We start from the raw sequence: 27,965 nt of genomic DNA, 5'->3' as shown, positions 1-27,965 counted from the left end.
TACGTGGTCCCCCCTCCTTTTTTTCCCCTCAGTCACACCCTATCCTTTTGTTGTTGCACTGGTCGATGACTATGTATATATGTATGTCTATCACAAGTCTGGCAAACACTTACAATAAAAATTATTTTTTAAAAACGACCTCTGACTTCAAGCTACTCACACTGGTCAAATAAAAATAGAGTAAAATAAATAGTCCTTCCTCCAGTGATGTAGATTCAATCTAATTTTAGATGTAGTGCCAGCTTGTGGCTTCCATAATTGTGGGATGGTGAATCTGTTCCAGGTTTTTAGACTGAGTTTTAAAGTTGCTATCAAAAGTGTTGAAATCTTTTCAAAAAATAGAAGTTCACATCCTGTTGATATGGAAACCACCAGTCACCCTGGTTTAGATGCATTTAAATCTCCAGCTGATCTGTAGCATATGACAGTTATCTCCTGCTTTTTCCAGAAGTCTGCCTATTGCATATATAAATTGGTGTATGAATAATACAGGCCTCCAAAATCTTTTATACTGTAAATTCCAGCACATTGACTATGTTGGCTTGGGCACCTGGGGAGAAGTACTCCAACTGCCTCTGAAGATCTACCTCTTATATAAATGAAAAGGTCACTATAGTAAAATTCCTATATTCACAGGAATACATTCCTGACTGGACTGTGGTTACCTGGAATTGTGGATATGGTTGAACACCATTAAACCAATGTCTTCTGATCCCAGCATGCAATAAAGTTGCACTAGAGTACCTAGTGAAGGAATTCCTCTAGAAATTTTCTAGGGTCTTCAACATGACTCACTCGTAACTGCAATATTGGAGAACCTAGAAAATTTGTAGACTGCAGAAGAAGCATTTTTCTGAAGGTGCAGGTAGGTGAAACCCTAGATATGGATTCCATGGTTAACAGAGACTTACTGTGTGTACTGGTGGGCTATGGATAAAGAATCTCCAGTCCAGACCATGTAATGCCCATTCCAGACATCCTAAGGTTACATTTAATTTCAGCAATATCTGTGTTAATGGAGCTGGCAGAGGCTGGGATTTTCCAGCAAAGTATAATTGATCTGCTATACTGTGATGACCAGATGTTTTGAGGCAATATCCCCAGCAGTCCAATGATAGTAGTAGCTGGCTGGCAACATCTGGAGGAACAAGTGGCTCATCCTCAGGCTAGAGGTTGACTCCTATCCCAAGAGAAGACAGTGATAAGTAATTCCATTTCTTTAAAAAGGGTAGAAGGTGGAACTGTTTTAAAATTATTTTTCTTCTGGAGGGAGTAGAGTTGAGTTTCTATAAGAACATTTCTTACCTTAGTTCATGAGCTTTTGCCACCTATGAAGATACCCACAACTATAATAGCATAAACACCTTCTGTTAATAATAACCTATATGTGAGAAAGCTTGTGTTGTGGTTATCTTACCTTTAGAAAAAGGACTTTCAAAGCCCACTGATATTAAACAGCATTTTCACATAAAATGAACAGTTAGCAGTCCAATGTTTGCAGGTTGAAATGTTGCTGATTGGATTATTTGAAGATTTGATTAATATGGTCTTTTCAGAAAACTGTAGTTTTCCAGTGTAATTCTATGGTCAGTTTCCATAATTGATCATATAGTTGTGTTGCAGGAGCTAGAGCAGGCATCCTGAAACTGTGGCTCCCCTGCTGTTTGGGCCTTCAACTCCCAGAATTCCTGACCGTTGAACAAGCAGGCTAGGGTTTCTGGGAGTTGAAAGCCCAATCAGCTGAAGAACTGCAGTTTGAGGGTGCCTGATCTAGAGATTTCCAGAGAGAACACTGCTCTAGGCATTCTTAGGTCCTCCAGTGTGGTTTCATGGTCAGCTTCTGGCAAATGTTGATTGTAGAGCCACACTGGAGGACCTAGAGATTCCAAGAGAGTAGTTCTCTCAGGTTTAAAAAGGAGTTTTTTTATTTGTGGTTTTTTTACTTTCATGGAGTTCTGCACTCCGAAACCCACTGAATGTGGAGGACCAACTATAGTATAAATTTCCAATATTATGACTGCTGCCTTTGTTTTTTTTTTAAATTTTAGGCACCTGTATCTGTAACAGCTTCATAGTATCCAGCAATTCAGCAAGTGCAGGTTTTTCTTGCTAACGATGAGGTGAAGTAAGGTCAGTAACTGAATTTCAGATTGACCATGCTGTTGGTCAAAGCAGAGGGTCTGTTGGACAAAGGTAATAAGCTAACAGCAAATTTGTTGAAAAGTTAACAGCAGCTGGGGAATGATTAACTTAAGTAGTTTAGTCCTTAAGGGAGGCTGGATATGAGAAATGAATTAAATCCTTGCCTTAAACCCAGTGGCTTGTGAAAGTTTCCAGGAGGACCATTATCTGAACTGAGGTTTCCTGGTAGTGTAGTAAAAGGCCTCTTTATTCTGGAGTCTAGATGAAATTTTAATACCTGGTTAGACTATTCAGTAGAGAATTTTGAATTGGAGGGCTTCATAAGAAAATTCTTTGTAACAATGGTCCCATGAAGGCTGTCAAAGTGCAAGCTGCAGTATTAATCTATCTACAGTAATTTCTTGCTGTTTTAATCTGTACCAGGATAAGGGTTTTTAAAAATCCATTCCTATATCTTGAAGCAAATACAGGACTTGGTCCATCTGCATGTAAGGTGACCAACTTGCTGAAGCTAAGCAGGTTAGGGTTTGATCAATGCCAGGAAAAATAAATGCCCTGTTGACCCCATGTACTCCAGGTGGAGTTCAGTTGTGGTTAAGGGGAAGAATGCAAATGGAAGAATAAAATAAATGTAAACAACTGATAGTATGGAAAGGAGGGAAACAACCAACATATATGGGAATGTGTGACTTTCCAGCTTGGACTGAAACTTCTGTCAGCCATAGTCAGCATAACCAATCATGAGGAACTGTGGGATTTGCAGTCTAGAAAATCTGGAAGATCACACCTTCTCTGTATCACACTTTCAAGTTCATCTTTCCTGGTGCCTTTTCACATTACGCAGTTATAGCACTATGATTCCATTTTAACTGCCTTGGCTCCATCCTATGGAAACCATTCCAATCAGGGGCTTCCTGTCAGTGACTGCTGGTAACTTTCATATCATTGAAGAAGGGAATCTACACTAGGTTTTAGACCAAATATTCTAGTGCTACACCCATATTTGTCTGGTGCTATTTTTGCCACCAGTGTTTTACTTAACCCCACAACCCTGATCAAACAAGTAAGCATTTATAATCAAAGCTATTTTACTGTCTTACATTTGTGGAAAGGTGAACAATTGTTTTCATGATTTCAGAAGTTCTATTATAACAGTCTTTGCAGAACCTTAATTGGCAGGCTCAAGATCTGTGGGCACTTTCACATCGCACAATCATAACACTATTATTTTATTTTTACTGCCATAGTCTACTCTATTCTGTGGAATCCTGGGAGTGATAGTTTTGTTGCTGTCAATGACGGTCAAGTCAACTTTGACTTATGGCAGACCCAAGAATGAGAGACCTCAAGTCACCATTATCCAAGAAGGATGTTGACAAGTTGGAAGGAGTCCAGAAAAAGACAACCAAAATGATCCAATTTTCTTGAAGCCAAGCCCAGTAAGGAATTACTTTGGGAGCCGGACATATTTAACTCTGAGGAAAGATGGCTGAGAGGGAACATGATAGTAATTGTTTACATATTTGAAAGGATGTCATAATGATCAGGGGGCAAGCTTGTTTTCTGTTGCTCTAGAGACTGGGATATGGAACAATGGATTTAAATGGAAGGAAAAGAGATTTCACTGGAATATTAGGAAGAACTTCCTGACCACAGTAGAATATGCTGCTTCGGAATGTGGTGGAATCCCTGAATCAAGTCTTGCAGATTCAGGGCCGTAGTTTCTTTGAATGACTCCATGCATCTAGATTATGGTCTTCTTCTTTTCCTACTGCCTTTGAATTTACCAAGCTTTATTGTTTTCTCTACTGCATCTGGCAATTTAAGGAGTGGCATTTAGCATTTTCAGGCACAGAGCTCACCAGAGTTTTTTAAAAAAATGCCTGGGTTCTACAGCAGTGAAAGGGGACAGTGCTATCATGTAGACTTAATCCAGACAAGACAGAAGTCCTCCTGATCAGTTGAGTGGCCGATTGGGGTATTACAATCCCCCTGAGGACACAGGTCTGCAGTCTGGGGGTTCTCCTGGACTCATTGCTGATGCTTGAGGCTCAGGTGTCGACAGTGGCCAGGAAGGCCTTTACACAGTTAAAACTTGTACACCAACTGTGACCTGACTCGAAAAGCCTGACTTGTCTACGGTGGTCCGTGTCTTAGTTACATCCAGAATGGACTACTGTAGTGCACTTTACCTGGGGCTGCCTTTGAAGATGGTTTGGAAACTGCAGTTAGTGCAAAGGTCAGCTGCCAGATTACTAACTGGGGCTAGCTATAATGACCTACCAGACTGCTATTAAAGCAGCTCCACTGGCTTCCAACAAGTTTCCAGGCTCAATTCAAGGTGCATGTTATTACCTATAAAACTTTATATGCTTTGGGTCCAACCTATCTTCAAGACTGCATCTCTTTCTATGAACTGGCGCAGGGCTTCGAGATCGGCAGGGGAGGTCCTTCTCCCGGTCCCACCACCATCTCAAACACTATTGATGGGGACAAGAGAGGAGGCCTTCTTTGTGGTGGCTCCCCGGCTCTGGAATACCTCCCAAAGGAGATTAGATTAGCCTCCACCCTTCAATCCTTCTGATCCATCCTAAAAACATGGATGCTTAAACAGGCTTTTGACCTCGAGTAGGCTGAAATGGGCCATATGCGGTTGACACTCTGGCACTTTAGTTGTGAAGTGATGGCAGCTAGTTCTATCTATGGATATTCTCTGTTTTTAAAATTGTGCTATTTTGATTTTATTAAGTATGTTGATAGGGGCTGTTTAATTTTATAATTTTATATGATATCATTTTATACTCATGTACCGCCTTATATTGTATGCTGCACCCTGGAGTGCCTTTGTGCCTGAGTTCCTTAGGGGAGATGGTGGCTGGATAGAAATAAAGTTGTTTATTATTATTATTATTGACACAACAATGTTGTATGACACAGCAAACAAGACAGACATGCTGGATTTCGTTTCACAAAACCACAAGTCGAACACTTCCCAAGTGTCTAGGACTGTGTGATGTATTTTCAGATGATGCGTGCAGATCCCAGCAGGGTGGCCTTTTGCAGTTGGCAGATCGTAATTTTGTCAATGTCTATTGTTTCCAAATGCCGGCTGAGATCTTTTGGCACAGCACCCAGTGTGCCCATCACCACCGGGCCCACCTGCACTGGTTTCTGCCAGAGTCTTTGCAGTTCAATCTTGAGGTCCTGATAGCGGCTGAGTTTTTCCTGTTGTTTTTCGTCAATGCGACTGTCACCTGGGATGGCAACATCAATTATCCAAACCTTATTCTTTTCCACAACTGTGATGTCTGGTGTGTTGTGTTCCAGAACTTTGTCAGTCTGGATTCGGAAGTCCCACAGTATCTTTGCGTGTTCATTTTCCACGATCTTTGCTGGTTTGTGATCCCACCAGTTCTTTGCTGCTGGCAGGTGGTACTTGAGGCATAAGTTCCAATGGATCATTTGGGCCACACAGTTGTGCCTCTGTTTGTAGTCTGTCTGTGCAATTTTCTTACAGCAGCTGAGGATATGATCAATGGTTTCATCGGTTTCCTTGCACAGTCTGCATTTTGGGTCATCAGCTGATTTTTCGATCTTGGCCTTAATTGCGTTTGTTCTTATGGCTTGCTCCTGGGCTGCAAGGATCAGGCCTTCTGTCTCCTTCTTCAGGGTCCCATTCGTGAGCCAGAGCCAGGTCTTCTCCTTATCAGCTTTTCCTTCAATTTTGTCAAGGCGGCGAGTACAATGAAAACACCGCGCCCAGGGCCATAGCCAGAAAAAAATGGGGGGGGGGGGAAGGGAATTGAAACTTTCTTAGCGAATCATGAAGTGTAGTTCCATAACGCAAAATAATTTAGAAATCAGGCTCCATGGATAAACTTCAGTGGATACTCAAGAAGACAGATAAACTTCAGTGGACACTCATGGGGATTTGGTTAATCCGTTAAAATTCATGAGTGAACCATTAAAAAAAAACCCTGAAAATTTATTGGGGGGGTCGAACCCCTACCCGTCCCCCGCCCCGCCCCGCCCCCGCTACAGCCCTAACCGCGCCCAATAGGGCTCTGACGTCCTGATCTGCCTGCGCTGTGGAAATACGGTAGGAGAAGCGTGCGCTTCTTGGCGGAACCTTACGGGCGCTGGGCCGCTGTCGGCGTGGCTCTTCCCTCTGCAGTGGGCGCTTCCCTGTCCCGGGCAGGTGTCGGCAGAGGCTGGAGCTGGAGCTGCGGCTGCGGCTGGGGCGGGTCTCTAGGGCCTCAGGGCGAGAGGGGAAGAGAGGACAGCCTCACACCTCCGGCTGCATTCGCCCTGCGTCGTCTTCTCCCTGGGAAGAAGAGAATCTCGCCGTGTCGCGGGTGGAGTTTCCCTCAGTGGCTGACAACCCACGCGGGTCGTGCTACCGGCCTCAAGAAGAAGGGAAAGGAGGAAGGAGAGAGACACCAAGGGCGGCTCCGAAGAGGAAAGGGGACTTTGGTAGTCGGAAATCGCCCATGAATGGCCGCGTCGGGGGCCTCGGAAGGATGGGCGAGAGAGCAAAGGAGTGACCCCCGCTTTGCCGAGGCCCAGCAGCACAGATCGCTGGACCTGAGGCTGGGGGCGCTGGGCTTTGGGGGCGCTGCCTCCTGAATTGGGGTGCGTTTCCTCTTGACGCGGGAGCCACTGGACTTTGAAGGGCAGCAAGGGTTTTCCCCTCGAGGCAGACGCCCGATTTCTTCTTCATCTTCTTTTCGTCCTCCTCCCGAGTCCTGTCTTCGTCCCACAGCTGGCGATGGAGGTCCCGGCGCCGGTGGGCTGCACGGAGGTCCCTCTGCCCCCCGACCTGAAGGAGCTGGAGAGCAAAGTGGGGCAGAGGCCCCCCGAAGGGCTGCTGCGCTGGCTGCGGGAGGACCCCACGGCGCACTTGCTCCGGAGCAGCCCCGGCCGGGGGTTGCGCCACGGCTTGGGCGAGAAGATCAAGGCTCTGAAGCTTGAGCTGGTGAGTGACACCCGGCAGGTCCCACCCTCTCCCCCCCCCCCCCCAACCCTAAGAGACCCGCTCTGGCATTTCATTCCCTCGGGAGCAGGCATGGGCAAACTTGGGCCTTCCAGGGGTTTGGACATCCTCTTTCCCAGAGGAAACCTGTCTGGTAGTTAAAGCAGGCATGGCAAACTTGGGCCTTCCAGGAGTTTTGGACTTCAACTCTCACAATTCCTAACAGCCGGTAGGCTGTTAGGAATTGTGGCAGTTGAAGTCCAAAACCCCTGGAGGCCCCAAGTTTGCCCATGCCTGAGTTCAAGGGATTGCACTCTGATTCAAGAGGCCACCTCCTAAATCCCTGCTCTGGAACCAGGAGTGAAGATCTCACTGTCTGCTTAGTTTCCTCCTTCATAGGAGCCTTAAAACTCTTCTCTAACAGAAGTATGAAGGCCATCTAACATGATCAAGAACAAATGAAGGTTTTGTGTCTGGACAGGGGTCATTCACCACACTAATAAAAAAACCCCACACACATTTGCAAGGAACAGTCATAAGCCTTGTTTCAAATAAAGACGATGTTGACCAACTAAAAGGTTGGGTTGTCAAGTATTGGATCATTTCAGCAATTTGCAGAAAGTTATCTGTGAGTGACAAGTGAACATGCAAAATCTCTTCACATGCATGATTCAAGCAGCAGACTCTGTACTAAAACACCCAGAGGGCCAAAGTTTGCCCATGCCTGCTCTGGAGTGTGGAAGGGAGAGATTCCCCTCCAAAGCACCTCCCCCCCCCCCCCCACACACACACACATTTTTCTTATTGCTAGGGTTAAATGGGTCCCACTTGACTACTTCCAGTTAGAGAACTCTAGAACTGGGAGGGTTCCCAAGAGATAATTTAGTCCAACCAACTGCTAGTGCTTCTGATTCTAGAATTCTAGAAGTGGGAATTGGGAGGATTCCCAGGAAAACATCTAGCCCAACCCCTGCTGGTGTTGCAATCTGCATCATAATGTCCTAGAACTGCAGCTGTAGAAAGAACCCCCTGAAGGATTGATACCGTTTGACACCAGTGTCAATGATGCGGAAGCATGGGAATTGTAGTTTGGTGAAGTACCAGCATTCATTGGCAGAGAAGGCTAAAGGCCTTGTCAAACCCCAGGATTCCACAGCATTCGGCCATGGTAGTGAAAGTGGTATCGTAGGGCATTAATTCAACAGTTTATTTATTTACCATATTTATCTCCTGTCCTTCTCAACCTCGAAGGGGACTCAAGGCGGCTTTAGATTTAGGCAACTACTCAATGCCTTAAACATCATACATTTAAAATAAACAGTAAATTAAAATTAATACAAATTAAACATTTAAAAACATTACAATCACTATTAAAACTATGCCATCCACAATCGTAGTTTGAGCCACTCCAGTAGTCATTGCACATATTCCTTATCCATCAATTCATCTATTGCACTGCAGTTATTCTCAGAAAGCTTGATCCCAAATACACGTGTAGATGCATCCCCCATCTACAGGTAATTTGAGATTCTGGAGTTAAGGATCTTATTCCTTCTCCTTTGCTTAGGAAACATACTTGATTGTCTTTCAGCATGGCCAGCCAACCTTGCAGAAAAACCTTACATCTCTGTTCCAAAGTCCAAATGGACAGCACTTCTGTTTATTCCCTGGATACATGTTTTTCCAGCCCAGCTCAGGTCTTGTCCCTCTCTTGCTGGCCATTATTTGCCATTTCTGCTTTGTCTCTCTTCCATTAAACTCAAGGCTGCATGAAGTTTCTTTCCCTGTCACTGGAGATTGGTACTGTAGTTAGTTCTGATATCAGGGAGATGGTGAACTCATTGCTGGATTTAGTTTGAACTTTAGCCAAGATGCTGAATTCTACCTCCCAAACAGGGTTATTTAAAAGTGGATTCAACCCACCCCACCCCCCACCCCGCCCTCAACATCAGAACCATCAGCCTCCTTTATCTTCTCAACAGCCAGGGATGTATGTCATACATGAAAATGATGAATGGCCTATGATTGGCCAGTGAGTCTCATGGCTGAGTGGGGACTCAAACCAGGGTAGGAGACTGAAGTCAGTTCCTTCTTCCCAGTTACTTTGAATGAACATTTAAAACACAGCTCAATTGTTCATTTCAGCTTCATAACTGAAGTCCTGGTTCAACACTTTTAATACATCTTTTCTGCTTTATAGTTCTATTTCTGAGAAATTCTCTGTGTTTTTTTAAACTGCCATTTCCTCTAGCATCATCATTTTTTCTCTACTCTCCATGGGATAGCCTTATTCTCCAATTGGGTCTCCTTTTCACCAAACCATTCTATTTTGGGGGCTCAATCTCCCCCTTCTCCTGAATTTATTTTCAAACTCTTCCTCTACCCAAGGTGGGTTTATAAAGCAATATTTCTGATCCACAATAGAATAGGAAAACACACAAATGAATCATACTTTTTCTCTGAAGAAAGGAAGGAAAGTTCCCCCAGTTCCCCTCCTTACATTTTTCATTCTGATTAACTAAAGCTTGATCTTCTCTTGATTGTTGTTGTTGTGTTCCTTCAAGCCCCCAGCTTAGGGAATCATAAGGTGATCCTATCATAGGGTTTTCTGGCAAGATTTGTTCAGAAGGTGTCAGGGCCGTAGCCAGAAATTTTTTTTGGGGGGGGGGGTGAAAATTTTTGGGAGGGGGGTTGAATCCCTAACCCCCTGCCCCGGCTACAGGCCTGTCAATATCTGCTTGAGATAGTGCCTGGAGGAACTCTTAATTTTTTGTGTCTCATAGACTTAGCATGGGGATTTGGTTAACCAGTTAAAATTCATGAGTAAACCAGGGTTTTTTTTTAACCTTAACAAGACCCAAACCACTATACCACACTGACTCTTCTTCTTTCTACACATGCCATCCCATTTATGTGTGTGTCTTGCATTTTTTCAATTCATCCATATCTATCTTGCTCTCAGTTTTTGAAACTCAGGCCATAATAAACCCTTTCCTCAAAGGTGCACTGCTGTCTCTTGTAATAACTAACAGATTAGCACAGTGACCAGGCTGCAGTTTGCCCTCCTAGAGAGAGGTATGGCCACCCTGCCTGCTATTCAGTTTCTTCCTGCCATGAGAGATCAACTTTTGGCTCTCAGTTTCTGAAAGAAAGAAGACATTTTATCATCCAGGCTCAGTTTCAGAGGCTGAATATGAGCCCAGGGCATTTCAGGTCTGTGTATCCATTTCTCTGTATCAATTTCATCTGCACTGCATGGACTGACACTTGATTGGAATGGGACTATTAGAAAGATTTCCATAAAAGTGAACCACAGGATTATGTTGCCTTAACGTTATCCACTAGTGGTTTCCATGTCTGTGGCTTAGTGAAGCCACTTTGGGTTTTAATGTGAACTTGAAATGAGCTGCCTAGTGTGCTGGACCTTATGCCCAAATACCCTGATCAGCTCCTGTGGACGTTTTTACCAGAAACAGATACATATTGCTGTTGTGGGTGGGCGGGTGCCTTCAAGTTGCCTATCATCTTATAGTGACCCCAGGAATGTCATAGGGCTTTCTTAGACAAGTGATCCTAACAGATAGTTTGCCATTTCCCTGAAATATATCTTACAGTCTTCATTCCAAGTGTACTATCACCAGGGCTGACCCTGCATAGCTTCCAGGGTCACACAGGATCTGTTACATTTAGGACTTTTCAACCTGTTATTATTATAGAGAAAATAAAAGGTAAGGACAGGAGAATTTTTCTCAGAGCTAGGAAAAGTCACTATTTTGGATTTCCCGAAATTCAAAGACAGCACAGTCAGAGGCACAGTTAAGGGGCATGTTTGTTGAGAGATTCTGATCACCTACAAAGTCACTTTCCCAAGTTCTGGTTCTTAGTTTAATTTCAAGGAAAACATTCACTACCCCATTCCAAACCTATATGATTTGTCCCATTCAGACAGCCATTTTAGTGTAGAATGAAGATGGGTAGAGTGGATCCATAAAGAAGCCAGCTTTCTCTGGAGGAGTCACTAAATCACTTCAGTTTTTGTGCCCAGCATTTCTTTGGCAATTGTATGCTAAACCTGCATTGACTTGTCAATTGGCACAGAACCATTTTCCAAAATGCTTTCAGTAGTGCTATTTGTTTTCTGGATCAACTCTTAGGAAACTTGATTGGTAAGTTGGCCTTTAGCAAAAAGTGGGTGGAATAATTTTCAAAAAAAATGATAACATCTTCCCTTTCTTCCCGAAGATTGTTTCCACCTCCTCTTCCTTCATTTTCTTCTCTTTTTTTGAGATGTGAGATGGGATGAGATGGTGAACAATTGTTTAAGAATGAAGGTTGCAGTCCTGCTTATAACCACCATTGAACACTGTGGAATATACTTCTTAAGAACATGAATATGATTTCATTACACAATCACTTTATGCTCTGTGTGTGTAGAGACTGAAATATAGTGGACTTGTTAAGGTGGTGAGCAACATGTTGAATATCTCATAGCTCACCTCTTATCTCAGCCATGGACACAGAAGGTGGCCCTTGGCTAACCATGTACTCTCATTGTCAGGCCCTCCTCTGCAGTTGTGCCTATTCATATTGATCTCCCTTACAATGCTGTTGTAAGGCTTATCATGACGATTTATGGGGAAGTGCCATTGTTTTTGAGCATCATCTTAAATAAATGCTAAGTGTGGTTTGCAAACCCACAAAGCAATTTTGTACATTCTTTCTTAGAATTAAGGGCCATTATTTTCAATTAAGCTTACTTGCAGGTATATAACTCTCTAAATCTGCAGCATTTTGTGGCAGCTGGAAAGGCATTTTCCACAGATAAAATTAACATATGATTCTGCAGAGGAGGGGAGAAATGTTCTCATCTGTCTCTCATTTGTATTTGTTTTTGCAAATGCAAACTTCCTTCTTCAGCAGAGATCTCAGGCATAACATATGGTGTTCAGTGCTGTTCATTTTTTGTTGTACATTTAGCTGTCATCCAGATCTTTGACTTAGATTTCAGCCTCTATGGTAGCTGGTAGTTTCCATATCAATGGGGCAGTGAATCCAGATTTGAGCTCTGTATTTAAATAATATGTTATGATGCTGAACCAAATTTGCGCAAAGTGTTCAGCACCCTGGATAGCACATTTGAAGTATGAATGCAGACCCAGAATTGATAGACTGTCCCACTAATTTGAAAGCCTCCATGGGCAACTGAAGTCTATATGTACTTACTTGGGAATAAGACATTTTAGATTTAATGGAAACTTCCAAATGGATAATATTGTGCTGTTAAGCTCTTGGGAATACATGAAACAGAAAAAAATATTGCCTTCTATCTAGTCCTTCCAGGATTTTACAAGTACACAGTGAATCCTTAACTTGATGTCCTAGTATGGCAACCAGCAGCCTTCTTCAAAGGCAGTAATGCAGTAAACAACAGGAACACAAACACTGACTTCACCAAACAATTCAGCCAATAAAATCCTTTGTGACTTTGATTTGGAACTCAACATTGAAATGGCTCATTCCCAGAAATCAACCTCATATGGAGAACAGTGAGAAATCCAGGTTTATCTTTAGATTGTTTTCCCAGGAAGAAAATAAGACTGAACAATTTCTCATCATCCACACATTAACTGGCTCTTTGCCAAAGGGATACATCTGCTGCCCAGCCTTAGCAAATTACCATTAACTTCTCTGATCTTTCTGAATGACTGAATGGTTTCAAAGATTGCATTAGGTTTTATATGCCATAGGCTTAATTTCAAATAGCAATTTCTTTTATTTACAAAGATTTTGAACAATGTGGAAGAAGAACAGTTTGGGATACATTAGGTCACAAAATACTTCTTTTGGAGACTGGGTTTCCCAGTGGTGAGCCTTAGATTGCTCTGGGCATAGTCTTGCATGCTACTACAATAAACCAAAACAAAACAAAAATAGGGGTAATCCTCCCTCCCTCTCTCCCCACAACAAATTGCCAGTGGGCAGTGCCATTCTGATTTCTGAGGCTACTGACTGGCACAAATTAGAATGGGGTTAGAATGCCACCTGTGTGTCATCAAGTTGCCTGTCAATTTATGATTTCATACATTTGAAGGGGTTTTTTAAGGCAAGGACTATGGGAGGAAAATTTTTCAGTTTTCCTCTAAAATGAAGGCTGAAATAGTTGATATAATTTGGTAATCTCTCATCCAAGTACTACTAACCAGAGCGGACCATAGTAGCTTTCCAAATCAGATCTTTAGAGTATTTAGATTATTTAGGTTGGTTTGATGCCTCCCAAAACAAGAAGAAATGTTTTATCTAGACTCTGCCCTAAAGATAGATGATCCTCTTCATAAAAATGTTAATTCTTCACTCATAACACTTCTCCATTCAGTTTACCACACCTGGATAACCACGTAGATACAGTAGAGTCTCACTTATTCAACATAAATGGGCCGGCAGAATGTTGGATAAGCGAATATGTTGGATAATAAGGAGGGATTAAGGAAAAGCCTATTAAACATCAAATTAGGTTATGATTTTACAAATTAAGCACCAAAACATCATGTTATACAACAAATTTGACAGAAAAAGCACTTCAATACATGGTAATGCTATGTAGTAATTACTGTATTTACGAATTTAACACCAAAATATCATGATGTATTGAAAACATTGTCTACAAAAATGTGTTGGATAATCCAGAACACTGGATAAGAGAGTGTTGGATAAGTGAGACTCTACTGTATTGCCAAAGGGAGGAAATATTTTAAATAGCTGGGGTTGCTGTTTTCTCTTGTTGAGAGCTGGCTTGAGTTTTCTGAAAGAAAAGTGGGGTAAACAAGTTTTAAATAAAGCAATATGGAGCAATTTTAAATCCAAATATTCTATGTACTTGAATTTTTATTTGGTAGCGGTCTCCAAGAACTAATATGGCATGGGCAACAATAGAGGAACCAGTGCCATTCCCAACTCCTCACGCACATCTTTTGATGAGTCACACTTTTAGGTTTCAGTGCAATGGAAATGAGGCCGTGCCACTTGTGGTTGGTATTTCATTTCATTTTTATCTCAATTAGGAGGTCTCTAGGGTGTGAGGAAAATAAACATCCCAATCTATTTTGCTTTTAAGCTGATTTGGTTAGTGTTTGAGGGGGGAATCACCCCCCCCCCCAATCAGCATTACGTTTTAAAAGGATTTGAGGGTTATTGGGGCTTGCCCCGGATTTTTCAAGGACTGCAAAAGGGGCTCAGCCCCTCTGAAAAACCCTAACAACCTGTGGGCAACACATCGGTTACCCCAAACTCAAGGATTTATACTGTATTTACTACTTTTACTAGAAGCACATCTACTCAGGAAGATGTCATCTATCTTTAATACCTTGATAAGTTGAGATTTTGATAGAACAAGAAAGAAAATGCTGCTTTATCCACATTAATCACTTAATAATTATTAATGTTTGTGTGAATTATTAATCATTATAATTATTAATGAGCAACTATTGGTGAATGATTATCAGAAATTAATAATTAATGATAGTTTTCGTTAATAATGATATTGTTAATTGGTACTATTATTTACCAATATTTATTATTATTGAATTGATTAGTCACTGTTTAATTATAAATACCTTTGTTATATGGTCTCCATTAATCTTTTATTAATATTTGCTCCTTCCAAATGCTTTTAGTAAAAACGGTGTGCCAAAGCATTAGTGCTGAAGAGACACCAAATAAGGACACTAGCAAGTGATCTCTGCCCTGCTATTATTCCCAAACAACATTTATTTGATTTGTGTTTTAAATATCCTGGGCCAGATGCGTACAAGATGCAAAGCAAAGATCCATAAATCATTATATTATTTGCATGCTGGGATGTCCTCCTTGGCATTTTGCTTTTCAGTGGATAATGAGACAGATACAGTAGTTACTGTGAAGAACAGAAAATTTGGCAGGTGTGTGTTTGTGCATGAGAGGAATGCTTGCAAAGCCTTGATTTACAAGATTGAAAGTGTTACTAAACACTTAATTCTGTATTCCTTCCATTTATTCAAAGGCAAGTCTGCCAGGTGCACATTAAGCTTTGCAGACCTTTTTATATTAATAGAGAATAATTGTGTTTAATGGGAATGGTTCAGAATCATAGAACAGAGATGTGTTAAGGAACAGATGTACCAATAATATTGGATAGACGTATTCTGGAAGCTGTAATCCAAAAATAAACTAAATATGGATAAGAAAAGATACCGTGTAGCACTGGCAGGGCTGTGTCTGGGGTTTCTTGAAATTGTAGTCCAGAATTAAACGTTGACACATGTGGGATGGAACAGCTGTTCTCATGCATCTCTACCTATGTACTGGCTCAATAGTTCTGCCTCATAGTCCTTTCTTGCTTAGAAGTGTGGTGTACAGGCACCAAAGGACAGGGCTTTTTAAACTGTAGCACCATGATCCCTTTAGGGGCAGACCTATTTCAGGAAAGTGGCAATAGACTAATTATTTTATTAAGATGCCGTGTTGAAATATGTGTATGTGTGTATGCATATGCTATATATGTATAGTTTGTGCCATTTTGCTGTTCTGTATCATTTATTGCATTTTGTCTTATATTTCTATTCTTTGTGCTGTTTCTCAACCATCTTGTTATGATTTTTTCAAGAGCATAAGCTGTGAAGTCAGGTTAATGCTATTATTATTATCACACAGAGTGTCCTGAGATGTGGGAGAATCACTTTTCATTACCTACTGATCCAAAGAACTCAGACTGTCACTCTCTGCAAGCCTGACCTACATCACAGGGTTGCTGTGGGGATAAGGCACGAGGAAGTACTGAGCCAGGAGGATATAAATGAAACCAGTAGCTGCTGCTGTTATCACTACACCTTATCAAATTTGTATATGAGGTAGTTTGTACTATGGGATTCCTTAGGTTAAAAGTACAAAAGGTTTTTTTTATAGAATACATCTTGAATTCATCATTCAGTGAGAAACCACACACAGTAAAATACCTGTACTTATTTGTATTGTACTTAATACCAGTATGAAATATTTTATATGGTATTGTACTTTGCATTGTCTTAATAATCCTTATAGTAGGGTGAGAGTAATGTGACTTCTACATATTGTTAAATTGCCCTATTAGCATTAAGCAATATAGTCGGGGGGGGGGGGGTAAGAACTGAAATCTATCAACATCTGGAGGAATGGCACAAATCTTACATTAATCTTGTATTGCTGACCCCATACTGAATGCAGGCATGTAGCCTGGGGGGGGGCTTGAAGGGCTTCAGCCCCCCCCCCCCCCCCGAAATTCTCAGGGTGGCCCACGAGAAGGCCTTACATTTATTATTTAAACTGTTACGTTTATTCATATCATGATCTGATCACCATGCTCAATATATCCCATATGCATGGGGGTATTGGGATAACCATACAAAAGGTTTGCTAGAGTAGACCCTCTCCCGCTCAGACTCAGCCCCCTCCCCCGAATCAAAATCCTGGCTACGGCCCTGACTGAATGTATCGTTATTTGCTTATTTGATTTCCATCCTGCTTTTCTCCCAGAACAAGAGCAAGGAAGAAAGGCTATTTACGAGACAATTGGTTCTCAACTTGTGGGTCTCCTAACATCTGGTAAACTGGCTGGGATTTCTGGGAGTTGTAGACCAAAACCTCTGAGGACCCACAGGTTGAGAACCACTGAATTAACAGGTTGCAATTCTCCTGCACAATCAAAACAAGATAGTAAAAAAGGCAAAATGTGGAAGCTACTTTGTCTTTTGTCTGTCCTACTTTTGAACAGGGACCAGAGTGTTTGATTCTGGTCTTTTTCATCTTAGGCAGCCGTTCAGATTCTCAACCTTTCAATTAGTTGGTTCAGGGCCAGACTACACATTCTGGTAGGCATTGCTGACTCACATAATTCATCTTCCCCAAAAGCAATTGCTCTCCTTTGGATAATGATTTTGGTGTGAGATGCCAGTGCCAAATCATAGTTGTGGCATGATTGTTTGGTTCTTCTTTGTTGCTGGAGGTGGGGATGAGAAACAGTGGGGAGAGGCTATATTGGAGCATTAATATCTCCTTTCCCTGTGCACTGATCTAAATTGAGTGGAGGATAGGGGTTAGGATTAGGATAAGGGAAATCTTTGGACATTCAGTAAGAAAACTCTTGTATAACACTGGGTATAACACCTTTATGTGATTGCTGGCATTGGTCCCACACAACTATGGACAGTGTGGGTGCATCTACATTGTAGAGTGTATGCATTTTAACAGAACTTTAACTCTCCTGGCTCAGTGCTGTGGAATCATGGGAGTTGTAGTCTGGTGAAGCACCAGCACTCTTTTGCAGAGAAGGCAAAGACCTCATAACATCAAAACTCACATGATTCCACTGCATTGAGCCATGGCAGGTAATGTGGTGTCAAACTGCCTTCATTTTACAATATCAAGGCACTCTGTGTTTCACCTTTTCAGAAAATTGGCAATTGCACCCCCTCTAGTTATTTGCCAGAGAATGGGGGTGAGTTGAAGCTAGACTCCTTCTAAACTGCTGATCAGAGTAATGAACAATTTCCTTAAAAGCTATGCATTAATTCCTCTCTTTAAATCAGAGTAATGTCTTGGATTTAATAAGCCACCCTGGAAAGCATTTTTGTGAGTGGAGAGTGCAGTAAAATGCTTTAATTTGTGGCAAGGAATGCTTTACAACCTAGAGGCTGTGTTTTCTTCCTAAGAATTTTCCTGAGGTTTGAGAATGATCTTCCACTGGAAAAATGCAAGGGACAGAAGGCTAAAGTGGACAAGTCCTGCTCAATATGGTCTCTTTCACACACACATATTTGCATACATTCATAACACACTCATTCTCTCTCTCTCTCTCTCTCTCTCTCTCTCTCTCTCTCTCTCACACACACACACACACACACACACACACACACACACACACACTTCCATTGGATGGAGCCATGTCAATTAAAGTGGGACCAAAGTGTTATTATTGTGTTATACAAACTCTTTCTGCAATGTAGTTTTTTGACACTTATAACAATGAAGCTGTTATAATAGCATGTTTGAGAAAGGACTACAAACAGTGGAAGCAGAAGCTCTAGAAAACAATACGGAAAGCAGTCCTCACCCTTTGCACTAAACTAGCCACCCAAGTCCAGCTGGAACATATTCATGCCATTGGCATTGGCACTACAAAGTAGACACAGTTCTTTCAAGCACACCTGCTGCTGTTTATTTGCTTTTCTTCAAAAATAGAACTATAGCTGCATGAAATAGGATCCACGTCCTGTAGACTGGCTATTTGTTCTCTGGTCTTTTCCTGATATTTAAAAAAGTCTTCCTGGACAAGTATTTCCTTAGTTCCTCCATCTGTTCATTCAGACTTCCCTTTTCTCAGATCAAGAAATCCAATTGCAACTGAAGCACAAACTGATTGGTATGTGAATGTTTGTCTGCCACTGAGCCCTTGTGTAAAAGCTTGAATTCTGCAATCTCACACCGATTGTAGAGAATTATCAACGTGTGTGTGCAAAGTTATTCTTTTCAATTCCTGTTAAGTGAGCATTCAGGTATTATGACCAGCTTTCTGTTCTAAAATCAGAATTAGATAGAGTTTTGTAATGTTATGTATATAATTTATACAAGAAACATGATTTGGCACTAAATATTTTCAACAGAATACTTTGGGGTTTATCACCTTAACATACTCAGTTTTGGTTCCCTATTGGCAGTGTGTATACAGGTCTTCCTTCAAGTTCCTTGTTGATTTAAAGCATCCCCAAGGATTTTATAGGATTTTCTTAGGCAGAGAACTCAGAGGTTGTTTTGCCAGTCCCTATCTCTGAAATATAGCCTGCTGCACCTGATATCCATTGACTGTCTCTCATTCAAGTAGGCTGACCCTAATGAACTTTCAAAATAAGATGGGATATGATTTGTTGATATGGTTCACTTTGAGATATAGATATAGATATAGATGTAGATGTAGATGTAGATGTAGATATTTATATATGCAAATTAAAGAGTAACTCTTTATGTCGCAGCTGTTGCAGGAGAAACTAGTACTACATTGGAATTTTGTATTGGAGTTCCAATTCCAATTGGAGTTTGAGCAGGGTAGTCAGACATGCATATGTGCACAGATTTTTTCCAGATGTAGATCCACAGTTTTCCCATTATTCTGAGAATCACTGGTGTTGTTTGCCACAATTATAATAAATGAAGTTGTCTTAGCTGATGGCTTTCAATTTCTCCACTTTCTAGGGATTAGTCTTCATAGGAGTGCTTTCTCTCTAAGGAAGTCATTCCCCCAGATTACCGGTCATTTTTTTACTCTGCCCTGTCTGGACTGCTTCCCTCTGTCCATGGTGCTCATATGCCTCAACAAATAGTTCATTGACATCTTGTACGTCTGGAATCATTTACCTAATTCCACAATCTTTGAATCAAGGGTGATAAATCAAACTCCTCTATAAACATTTCCCAGCTCAGATGTTCTACAAAAGGAAACCTTGGAGCTGATACATTTATACGCATAGCTGTTTGAGAACCAAAGAATTGTAAAATATGTGTTTCTTCAAAACTTTTTGCCTCGGTACACAGAAACATCTTAACTCTGCTATGCCAGTGCATGGAATTAAAAATGGTGGTGAAAGTTGCATAGTTGCAAATGATGAGCAGCAATATGCAAACAGCTCTCACGTAGAGTAGCTCTAATCGTAATTTGGAAATTGTACTGTTGGAGGCTACAGCTCTCAGATTCTGTCCCAGGTAGCACATCAAAAGAATGGTGAGTTGCTTCCTGCATAAGAGTTATATCTTCATAGGTTGACTTATGTATCTAGGAATTAGCATCTGATATTTCCATAATGTCTGTATCCAAAAGAGAACTGCTTTATGGAGGGGAGCTGGGACCAATGGATCGCTGCACAATGGGACCAAGGTACATCAGTACTTATGCACATTGTTTTTGTTGTCCATCAAGACACTGGCTAAAGCAGTGGTTCTCAACCTGAGGGTCCCCAGATGTTTTGACCTTCAACTCCCAGAAATCCTAACAGCTGGTAAACTGGCAGGGATTTCTGGGACTTGTAAGACAAAACACCTGGGGGCTCACAGGTTGAGAACCACTGGGCTAAGGGGTGCTGATGTGCATTGGTATAGCCCTGTTATGCTTCTGTGCAATTCACGAACAGTTTTCCTTAGCTCCTTTGCTATGTAGCTAATTATATATAAAGTTACATTGCAGTTGATATGGGCTTTCAGCTAACGTTTCCAACTCTGACCTCTCTGTGGTTTGGATTTACCATTATCTGGCTGCTACTAATGAATTTGCCTGCAGAGATAAAACTGCAGGATTTAATTGCAACACTTATACTCAAGATATAACCTGACTGAAAGGAAATACTTTATTCCCATTGATGCATTGATTCCTCATTACATTTTGTCTACTTTTCCCTGCCTACTAAATTGATTCATAGAAGGTCTATATAGTCCACCTTCTTAATTTCATTTGAATTCTGGAATAATTAATTGAAATAAAACCTGTTTAAAAATTCAGATGAGAAATGAAGTTACTTCTCTGTTGCGGTTGATAACTATAACTAGCAAATCTAACTTGCCAAAAAGGCAGGCAGTAGTACAACTGGGAACTGTAGAAGGGAGGGAGAGCGGGAAGAAGGGAAGGAGAAACAAAGGAACTGGGGAGTTTTGATGAATATAAAGATTTAGGTACCAAGAAGGAAAGTAGCCAAATAGTACAGAACAGTGTGACCCTAGCAAAATGAGAGCAGGGTCTTTGTGGTAATCTCAGATTGTATGTAATTTACTGGTATCCAAGAAGGCAGGGAGAGGCCATCTTATGATCAACACTTCTGTGTTTTGGAATGTTAACCACAGAAAATGAATAAAATGAGAATGTAGAAAGTGACTTCTGATTCCTTACTGTTTTCTTTGGGATGAGGTAGTGGCGGAAATAGTTCTCTACTCACATACTTGATAGTCATACCTTTCTTTTCCTTTCCATTATCTAATTTTTCCTTCTTCCCTATTTTTTCCGTGCTCCATTAAAATGTTCATCACTTTTAACTATGACAATCTGAAAGTCACTGACATCTACCAACTTGAAGGAATACTTCTTGTGAGTTGAATGATTTGATAACATTATAAATGTTTGGAAGAGATGAAAATGCACCTGGCTCTCATTGAGGGTTATCCAATGCCGGAAATCACCTCAGTCAGTCGATTTTATTACTATTATTGCTTAGTTCCATGTGGACTGTTTTGCTCAGTGTTCTGGGGAAAAAGATTCATACCAGTTTATCTCCCAGAAGGTTGTCCATTCAGTAGTTCCTGACACCTGTGTTGTTTCTCTTTCTTCTTTTTCTATAGGCCTGCCTCAGAGCAATTGATATCAAGATCCTGCAGCAACTGTTAGCAGTGAATGAGGGCATAGAGGCAGTGAAGTGGCTACTAGAGGAGAGAGGGATGCTGACCAGCCGTTGCAGCAGTCTCACCAGCAGCCAGTACAGCTTAGTAGAGAGTCAAGAGACATCTCGGCGGGGCAGTTGGAACAGCCTTCAGGATCCTAATGACAAGTTGGACAGTATATCTATTGGCAGCTATTTGGATACCCTGGCTGATGATATGGATGAATATGGACAAGGACCTTCCATAGAACCAGTCATGTCATCCACCCCAGGCAGGCCACTGGCTAGAGCTGAACTGGAAAGTTCAAAGGCTGACTTAGACAGAACTCTTCCTGCCAAGAAAGACAAAGAACAAGAGAAAAACAAACCCTACCTTGAGAGGGTCCCTAGTTTGGTTAAAAGCCAAAGTGAGCCAAAGAGACCCACTGTGCAATCGCCACCAATGGCTAATGGGCTTCAGAGTAGACAAGTTCCAGGACTGGAGCAGAGCACTGAGGCTAAATTGCCTTCATCAGCTGCAGAGCAGTCAAGCAAAGGCAGCCCAGCAGGAAAATTTTATAGGAATAGCAAAGCTGACTTGGAGAACTGCATGATCAACAGCAGGAGGCACTTGGAGTATGATGCCCACTGGCAGTGGGTTCAGTCTCAAGATGATGTGACGTTCTTGTAGCATCCAAGGCCAAGAGGTCTAGGTCAACAATGGCAAGCTGAAGGCCTCAAGGCACTAGTTGTGAGCACTGTTGGCTGTAAGCTATATGTTTCTTGCCAAAATGGTTGCCTTTGATGGCGAATACACTGGTGGACAAAAGATATGTCTACTACACAGATTGCATCAGTCCTTTTTTATATTCATCCTCCACCCAACAGCAGTCTTGTTTCAGATGAAACCCCTATTTTGGATGAACTAGTGGTCTGCTATCACTACATTTGCCAGTCTTATGCAATTTGATTAACTTCCAAATGTTCTGTGGATGCTGTGTTGTGATCATACACTGTTCACCTACATGAGAGTTGTAGGCTGCCTTGGGCATGATTACCTTAATAGCAACTGATCACAATAATAGTCATTATTGTAATCAGTGCTTCCAGAAGGAGAATGTGTTTGCCTATTCCTGTTCATATCACATGTTATTCATGACTTTGGTTTGGATGAAGGATTACTTTTTTGACACTGTGCCCCTTTTCATCAGTCCCATTATTATTCAGGATTTATATCCCTTTACTTCTGATTTCAGTCCTGGGTTTAAAGAAAGGGTGGATTACAATTAATCCAACAATGAAATATGCAAATTCAGTTGACACTGTACTCACCATGGAAAACATATTTTCAGTGGCAAGCAGACTGAGTTCCTAAGTTTGGAATTGAGGGCAGCTGGGTGAACGTGAAAGTATATGTGTGCATATGGTTATCATAGTGGCCAGAATCATATTGGTGTCTCAAGAATGTGCAAATTTCCCTATGAAAAGCAGAATTTTTATACCACTGACATGTTTAAGAATGTATCAACCAAGATGGGACTTTACCTTTTACTCATGCTTTGCACTTCCTTACTGAATGAACATGAAAATGAGAATGTTGTCCTTTAATTGTAACTTGGTCATTCTGTGGTTTATGGTCTAGAGCAGGGCTTCTTAAACTTTTTTACTTGTCATCCCTTTCTGATTGAGAAATGTTTATGCAAACCCAGCTATATAGGTGTATAAAATAGCTATAAAAATGAACATTTACCAATAACAAATCAGCATTTTTATGAAGTACAGCTGAAGCATCTTCTCCAGAGTCCACTGTAAATACTGTACAACAGATTCATGTAAATGTCTAAAAAAACCGTTAGATAATGTTCAGAATTTTTTTTACTGTTGTCAAATTTTCCAAAACCCTAACATTGCATTAAGGGAACCTCATTTGAGATCAGGGCTGACAGTTTAAGAAGCCGTGGACTAGAGCAGGAAAACTATCAGATATTTATTACAATTTATTACAATATTTATATCCCGCCCTTCTCACCCAACAGGGGACTCAGGGTGGCTTACAGATACAGATAGAGATACTCACGTTTAAATTAAGCTGTAACAAATTCTGTCAACTCATCTGAGTTTAGGAAAGAGGAATAACACACATAAAAAACAGAATTCTAGGAAAAGTGTTTTTATATATATAGTACAACCCCCTTATTGGCAAACTCAAAATCCATTGTTACATATACCCATACTCTAAAAAAAAAAAAAAAACCTTCCCGAAAGTATTTGTGGATTTCTCTAAATCCTTTAGTGTGATTCTATGGTATGCTTCCAACCCAAGTACAGTTCAAATATAGAATTTACTATTGTCTGCAATTTCAGGTATCCACAGTGTGTGTGTATGTGTGTTGAAACATACAGGACAGTATTGTCCATATAGATGAGCTATTAAGAAAGCATTTTGATTTCATGTGTTGTTCCAGGTGACCAAACCAGAGATCATATTAATTGCCTGGCTGCAATTGATGTGGTCAGTTTTAGCAGTGAACTGAGAAATCATGACTGCAGTAGGCAGAAGGAGGGAGATTTCCTTTTTTCTCATGCTATGGTCCTGAACCATCCTAGCCCCAGCTATTTCCTTCCTGGAGGAGGGATGAGTTTTACTATGAATGTGGCACATTCCTTGCAAAGCCTGACTTTCCCCTGCCACGGCTGCTGCTTGAATAATTAATCTTTAAAATTAGTCAGGTTAATTTCAATTTCTGACACATCCACTGTGGCCTTGTGTTTTCTTTTCCTGAATGTTACTTTTGTGGCCTGTTATGGTTTGCCATAATTTGTGATATGAACAATGTAATTTACCTGAAGAATGAACTTCAAAAAGTGACTTCTTTTTTTTGCAATGGTGGCTGCACTCTTTGACTCATGTCACTTTACATTTCAGTGTTGTACCAATCCTTACATCTTCTTTTATCTATGCTAACATACTGGCATGTGAGTTTTGGAGGACAAACAGTTTGCTTGTAGCAATGGTATGGGCCAGTGTGACTCATGCAAAGAGTATGTGATGTCACAAGCAATGTGACAAAGAACCAAGCTGTGCACCACATGGACGGCAAACATAACCATCTGTGTTCGCTTCCTATTGTCTCTCTGGAGATGTTCCTTGGTAGGTCTCACTATCAGGGCTATTTTTCTTCCACTGAATTGGCATCACAGCCTCAGTATTTTATTGCCAGACTTCTCCTCCTTTCCATGCACTTCATGCTTACAGTGATGGTGAATCCATTCTGAGCTTTAATCCAAACTTTAAGAAAGCTATTCCAGGTCCTAAACCTATGTTATTACATTTTCTGTTTAGCAGGAGTAGGCATGGAGACAGCACCCAGGAAATGATAGGGACAAATGAGAGGGTGCTTTGGTGGGAGGAGCAGGGAGACACCACACTCTCTAATGAGCTGGTCTTGTTGACAGAATTGTAGGTATTAGGAATAAATAGAACTTGGAAAATTGCTTTTGGAAACTATGATTTCTATAGTTCCCCTCACACTAATTAAAATGTAGTTATTTCCAAGCTCTGGGAATGGTTGGGAAATGTGAGAATTAGTACTGCATCTTTCAAGCAGAGGGATCAAATGGACATACAATACATACAATATACATAAAGCTTGTAACTAATATAGATTGTTCCTAAAGAGCCTGTCGTGATTGCCACTCCTTTTTTTGGTAGAGTTGTTCTCTTGAGACCGGTTCTTTTAAAATAACAAGTAACATGTCTCTTTAAAATACAAGATGTTCCGAGGGATAATGAGAATCATATTATGAAATAAACATTTCCAGTTGTAACTTCCATGGCATATGCTCGCTTTCCTATAGATGCATGATCATTTACAGATGGATTCTGGGATGCTTAAGCCAATGATTTATCTGGGACTTCCTTTTCATTTCTGATTCAAAGATAGTCTCCATACAACCTAAAGTCATACTGTGCTGAAATTGCATGGTTAAATCTTCACAGTTTTCACCATTTTTTTTACAATCCGACCTTCCACTCTTGCATGAAGTTCTTGCATTATTTTGCAGTCATTGTTTCTACAGTTTATAGCTGTGTGTGTGTGTGTCAGAGAGAGAGAGAGAGAGAGAGAGAGAGAGAGAGAGAGAGAGAGAGAGACTGAACAAATTCCTGTTGTCCAAGCAACTTGACTCTCTCTTCCTACCTTCCCAAATTTTATTGGCCATTTCATTGCTCACAAGTTCTGCACAGCTTGATTTCAGTTGAAATGCACATTTGTAAGATTTGCTGCCACATCCTTGTCCTACTCCTCCTCTTCTTGCTTTTCAATCAATCAATCAATCACTTTATTTCAGTTCTCTCTTCTCCCAGAGAACAGAACTCAGAATGGCTTATGGAAAAAAATGAGATAGAAGTAAAACCACAAAGAGCTAAAGTTCATTAAAGTTAAATTAAAATAATAGTATATATTATTTTATATATTTATTATTTATAATCCATATAAAACATTAAAAGCATATATTAAAAATAATACAGCACTTAAGCAGAAAATCTGTTATATAGAGAACAATCAAGTCCCAAATGCATGCTGGAAAAGAAAAGACGTGATTGGATGGTGGCAAGGTAGGGGCAGCTTAGTCCCTCTAACAAAGGACATTCTGAGTGTCAGAACCACTAATGGTAAGACTCACTTCCACATTCCTCTCAAATATGCCTGTGCAAGTGGTGAGGCTGAGGGAAGTGCCCTCCCCAAAGATCCTAGAGCTTGGGCAGGCACCTATGGATGTCTTCGGATTAGCAGTTTTCTCTGCACTAAAGCTATTTTAGTTCTATTTCAAAAATAAGAATGATTTTTACACTGAATTATTTTTACTTATACACTGGCATGTGCAAAAACATTGCATTTCTATTGTCAAAGGCTTTCATGGCCAGAATCACTGGGTTGCTGTAAGTCTTTTGGGCTGTACGGCCATGTTCCAGAAGCTTTCTCTCTTGACATTTTGCCCATATCTGTGGCAGGCATCCTCAGAGGTTGTGAGGATGCCTGCCACAGATGTGGGCAAAAAGTCAGGAGAGAAAGCTTCTGGAACATGGCCATACAACCTGAAAGACTCACAGCAACCCATTGCACTTGTACATTGGCATGTGGATTTTTTTTTTTTGCAATTCACCATATCCTTTTGAGGAAATGTATACATTGACACCCTCTGCGTATGCATGTACTCCTTCAAATTACCTGTTGACTTGTGATGATCCTGTGAAGTTCATAGAGTTTTCTTAGGCAAGGAAAAAATATTCAAAGGTGGTTTTGCCAGTTCTTTCCTCTCAAATATAGCCTACAGCACCTGCTATTCATTGATGGTTCCCCATCCAGGTACTAATAAACATTGACCCTGCTTAGCTTCCAAGATCAGACATAGTATTGGTTGCCGTTAGGGCATTTAGGACACACACACTGACCATATGCAACTGTGAGAGTGGAATATAATAATCACACATTCTTGAGAATCCCATGGTCCTAACATGTCCACCTTAACAACAAGGCCTGACCAGGACTGAATGCCATCAGGGAGCCTGTGTCAGTCTTTATGAACCACATTCCTTGGCATCAGCTTTGTGGTTCCCCTTTCTTCAAAAGTAATAGGCATTGTTCCAAAAAGTCTATCCATTTTAAGCAGTCAGTTCCTTGATTTTCCCTTGCTTTCATCTCTTCTGTGCTAAAAATATTTCCACCCACACATCCTTAGGGAAAGAAAAATGCATTCCTAGTTAAGTGAATACTGAAGCAGTGTTGGATGTTTTTCTATATGGGATGGAGCAGGATATTCCTCCCAGGAAGTTCCTAAACATCGGGAGCCTAGAAACAGAAGAAAGAGCTTTCATGGCCTTGCTTGGGAGCAAGAACAAGGTCACATCCCTCTGTGGGTGTTATGATGGTCCCATGGATTGCTAATGGGAAGGCACAGCCCTTCCTTCCTACTTTCCAGTTTGTTAAGTTAGTGCTGCAGACAACATGGAATGAATGGACCTCAGTGTTTGTCCGTAATAGGTTGTCAGTCAAATAACTTGGAAAGAAGCAGCCAGATTTCTTCAACATACTGACATGTCAGACACTGGTAGAATATAATATTTAGCAGGCACAATATCAATGCCTGATATGTTCATGTATGGATATGTGTGTGCATGTTTCTTATTCATGCCAAAATAAAAGCAACCAATTTGTGAAACCATCTGGGTCAGAAATAACTGTTCAGAGGTAGTGGGAAATGTTTGAATTCCCACCCTCTTCTTCAATTAAGAGCTCTGTGGCTAGATGAAAGTTGGGCATTTTTCAGGGTGGCGTGATGGCACATTTGTCCTGCTTTTTGAAAGTTTATTTTTGATGGGAAACTGGGGATGAGCAAGAGGGAGAGAGAGCTCTATTTCATTTCTTAAACTGGCATTAGGGTACACTTAC

The 27,965-nt window shown here is 41.0% G+C and overlaps 1 protein-coding gene across 1 annotated transcript; it reads left to right on the top strand.

Annotated features, from left to right (window-relative positions):
* Positions 1-6,524: 6,524 nt before the first annotated feature.
* On the top strand, positions 6,525-25,345 carry lurap1 (leucine rich adaptor protein 1). The gene is made up of 2 exons (XM_003220272.4): positions 6,525-7,117; positions 21,497-25,345. The coding sequence occupies exons 1-2, from the start codon at positions 6,911-6,913 to the stop codon at positions 22,202-22,204; spliced, it is 915 nt and encodes a 304-aa protein (XP_003220320.2). The 5' UTR covers positions 6,525-6,910; the 3' UTR covers positions 22,205-25,345.
* The last annotated feature ends 2,620 nt before the right edge of the window (positions 25,346-27,965 follow it).

This window comes from Anolis carolinensis, chromosome 4, assembly GCF_035594765.1.
Source record: "Anolis carolinensis isolate JA03-04 chromosome 4, rAnoCar3.1.pri, whole genome shotgun sequence".
NCBI classification, from domain to species: domain Eukaryota; kingdom Metazoa; phylum Chordata; class Lepidosauria; order Squamata; family Dactyloidae; genus Anolis; species Anolis carolinensis.
This window is presented reverse-complemented; position numbering and strand designations above follow the sequence as displayed.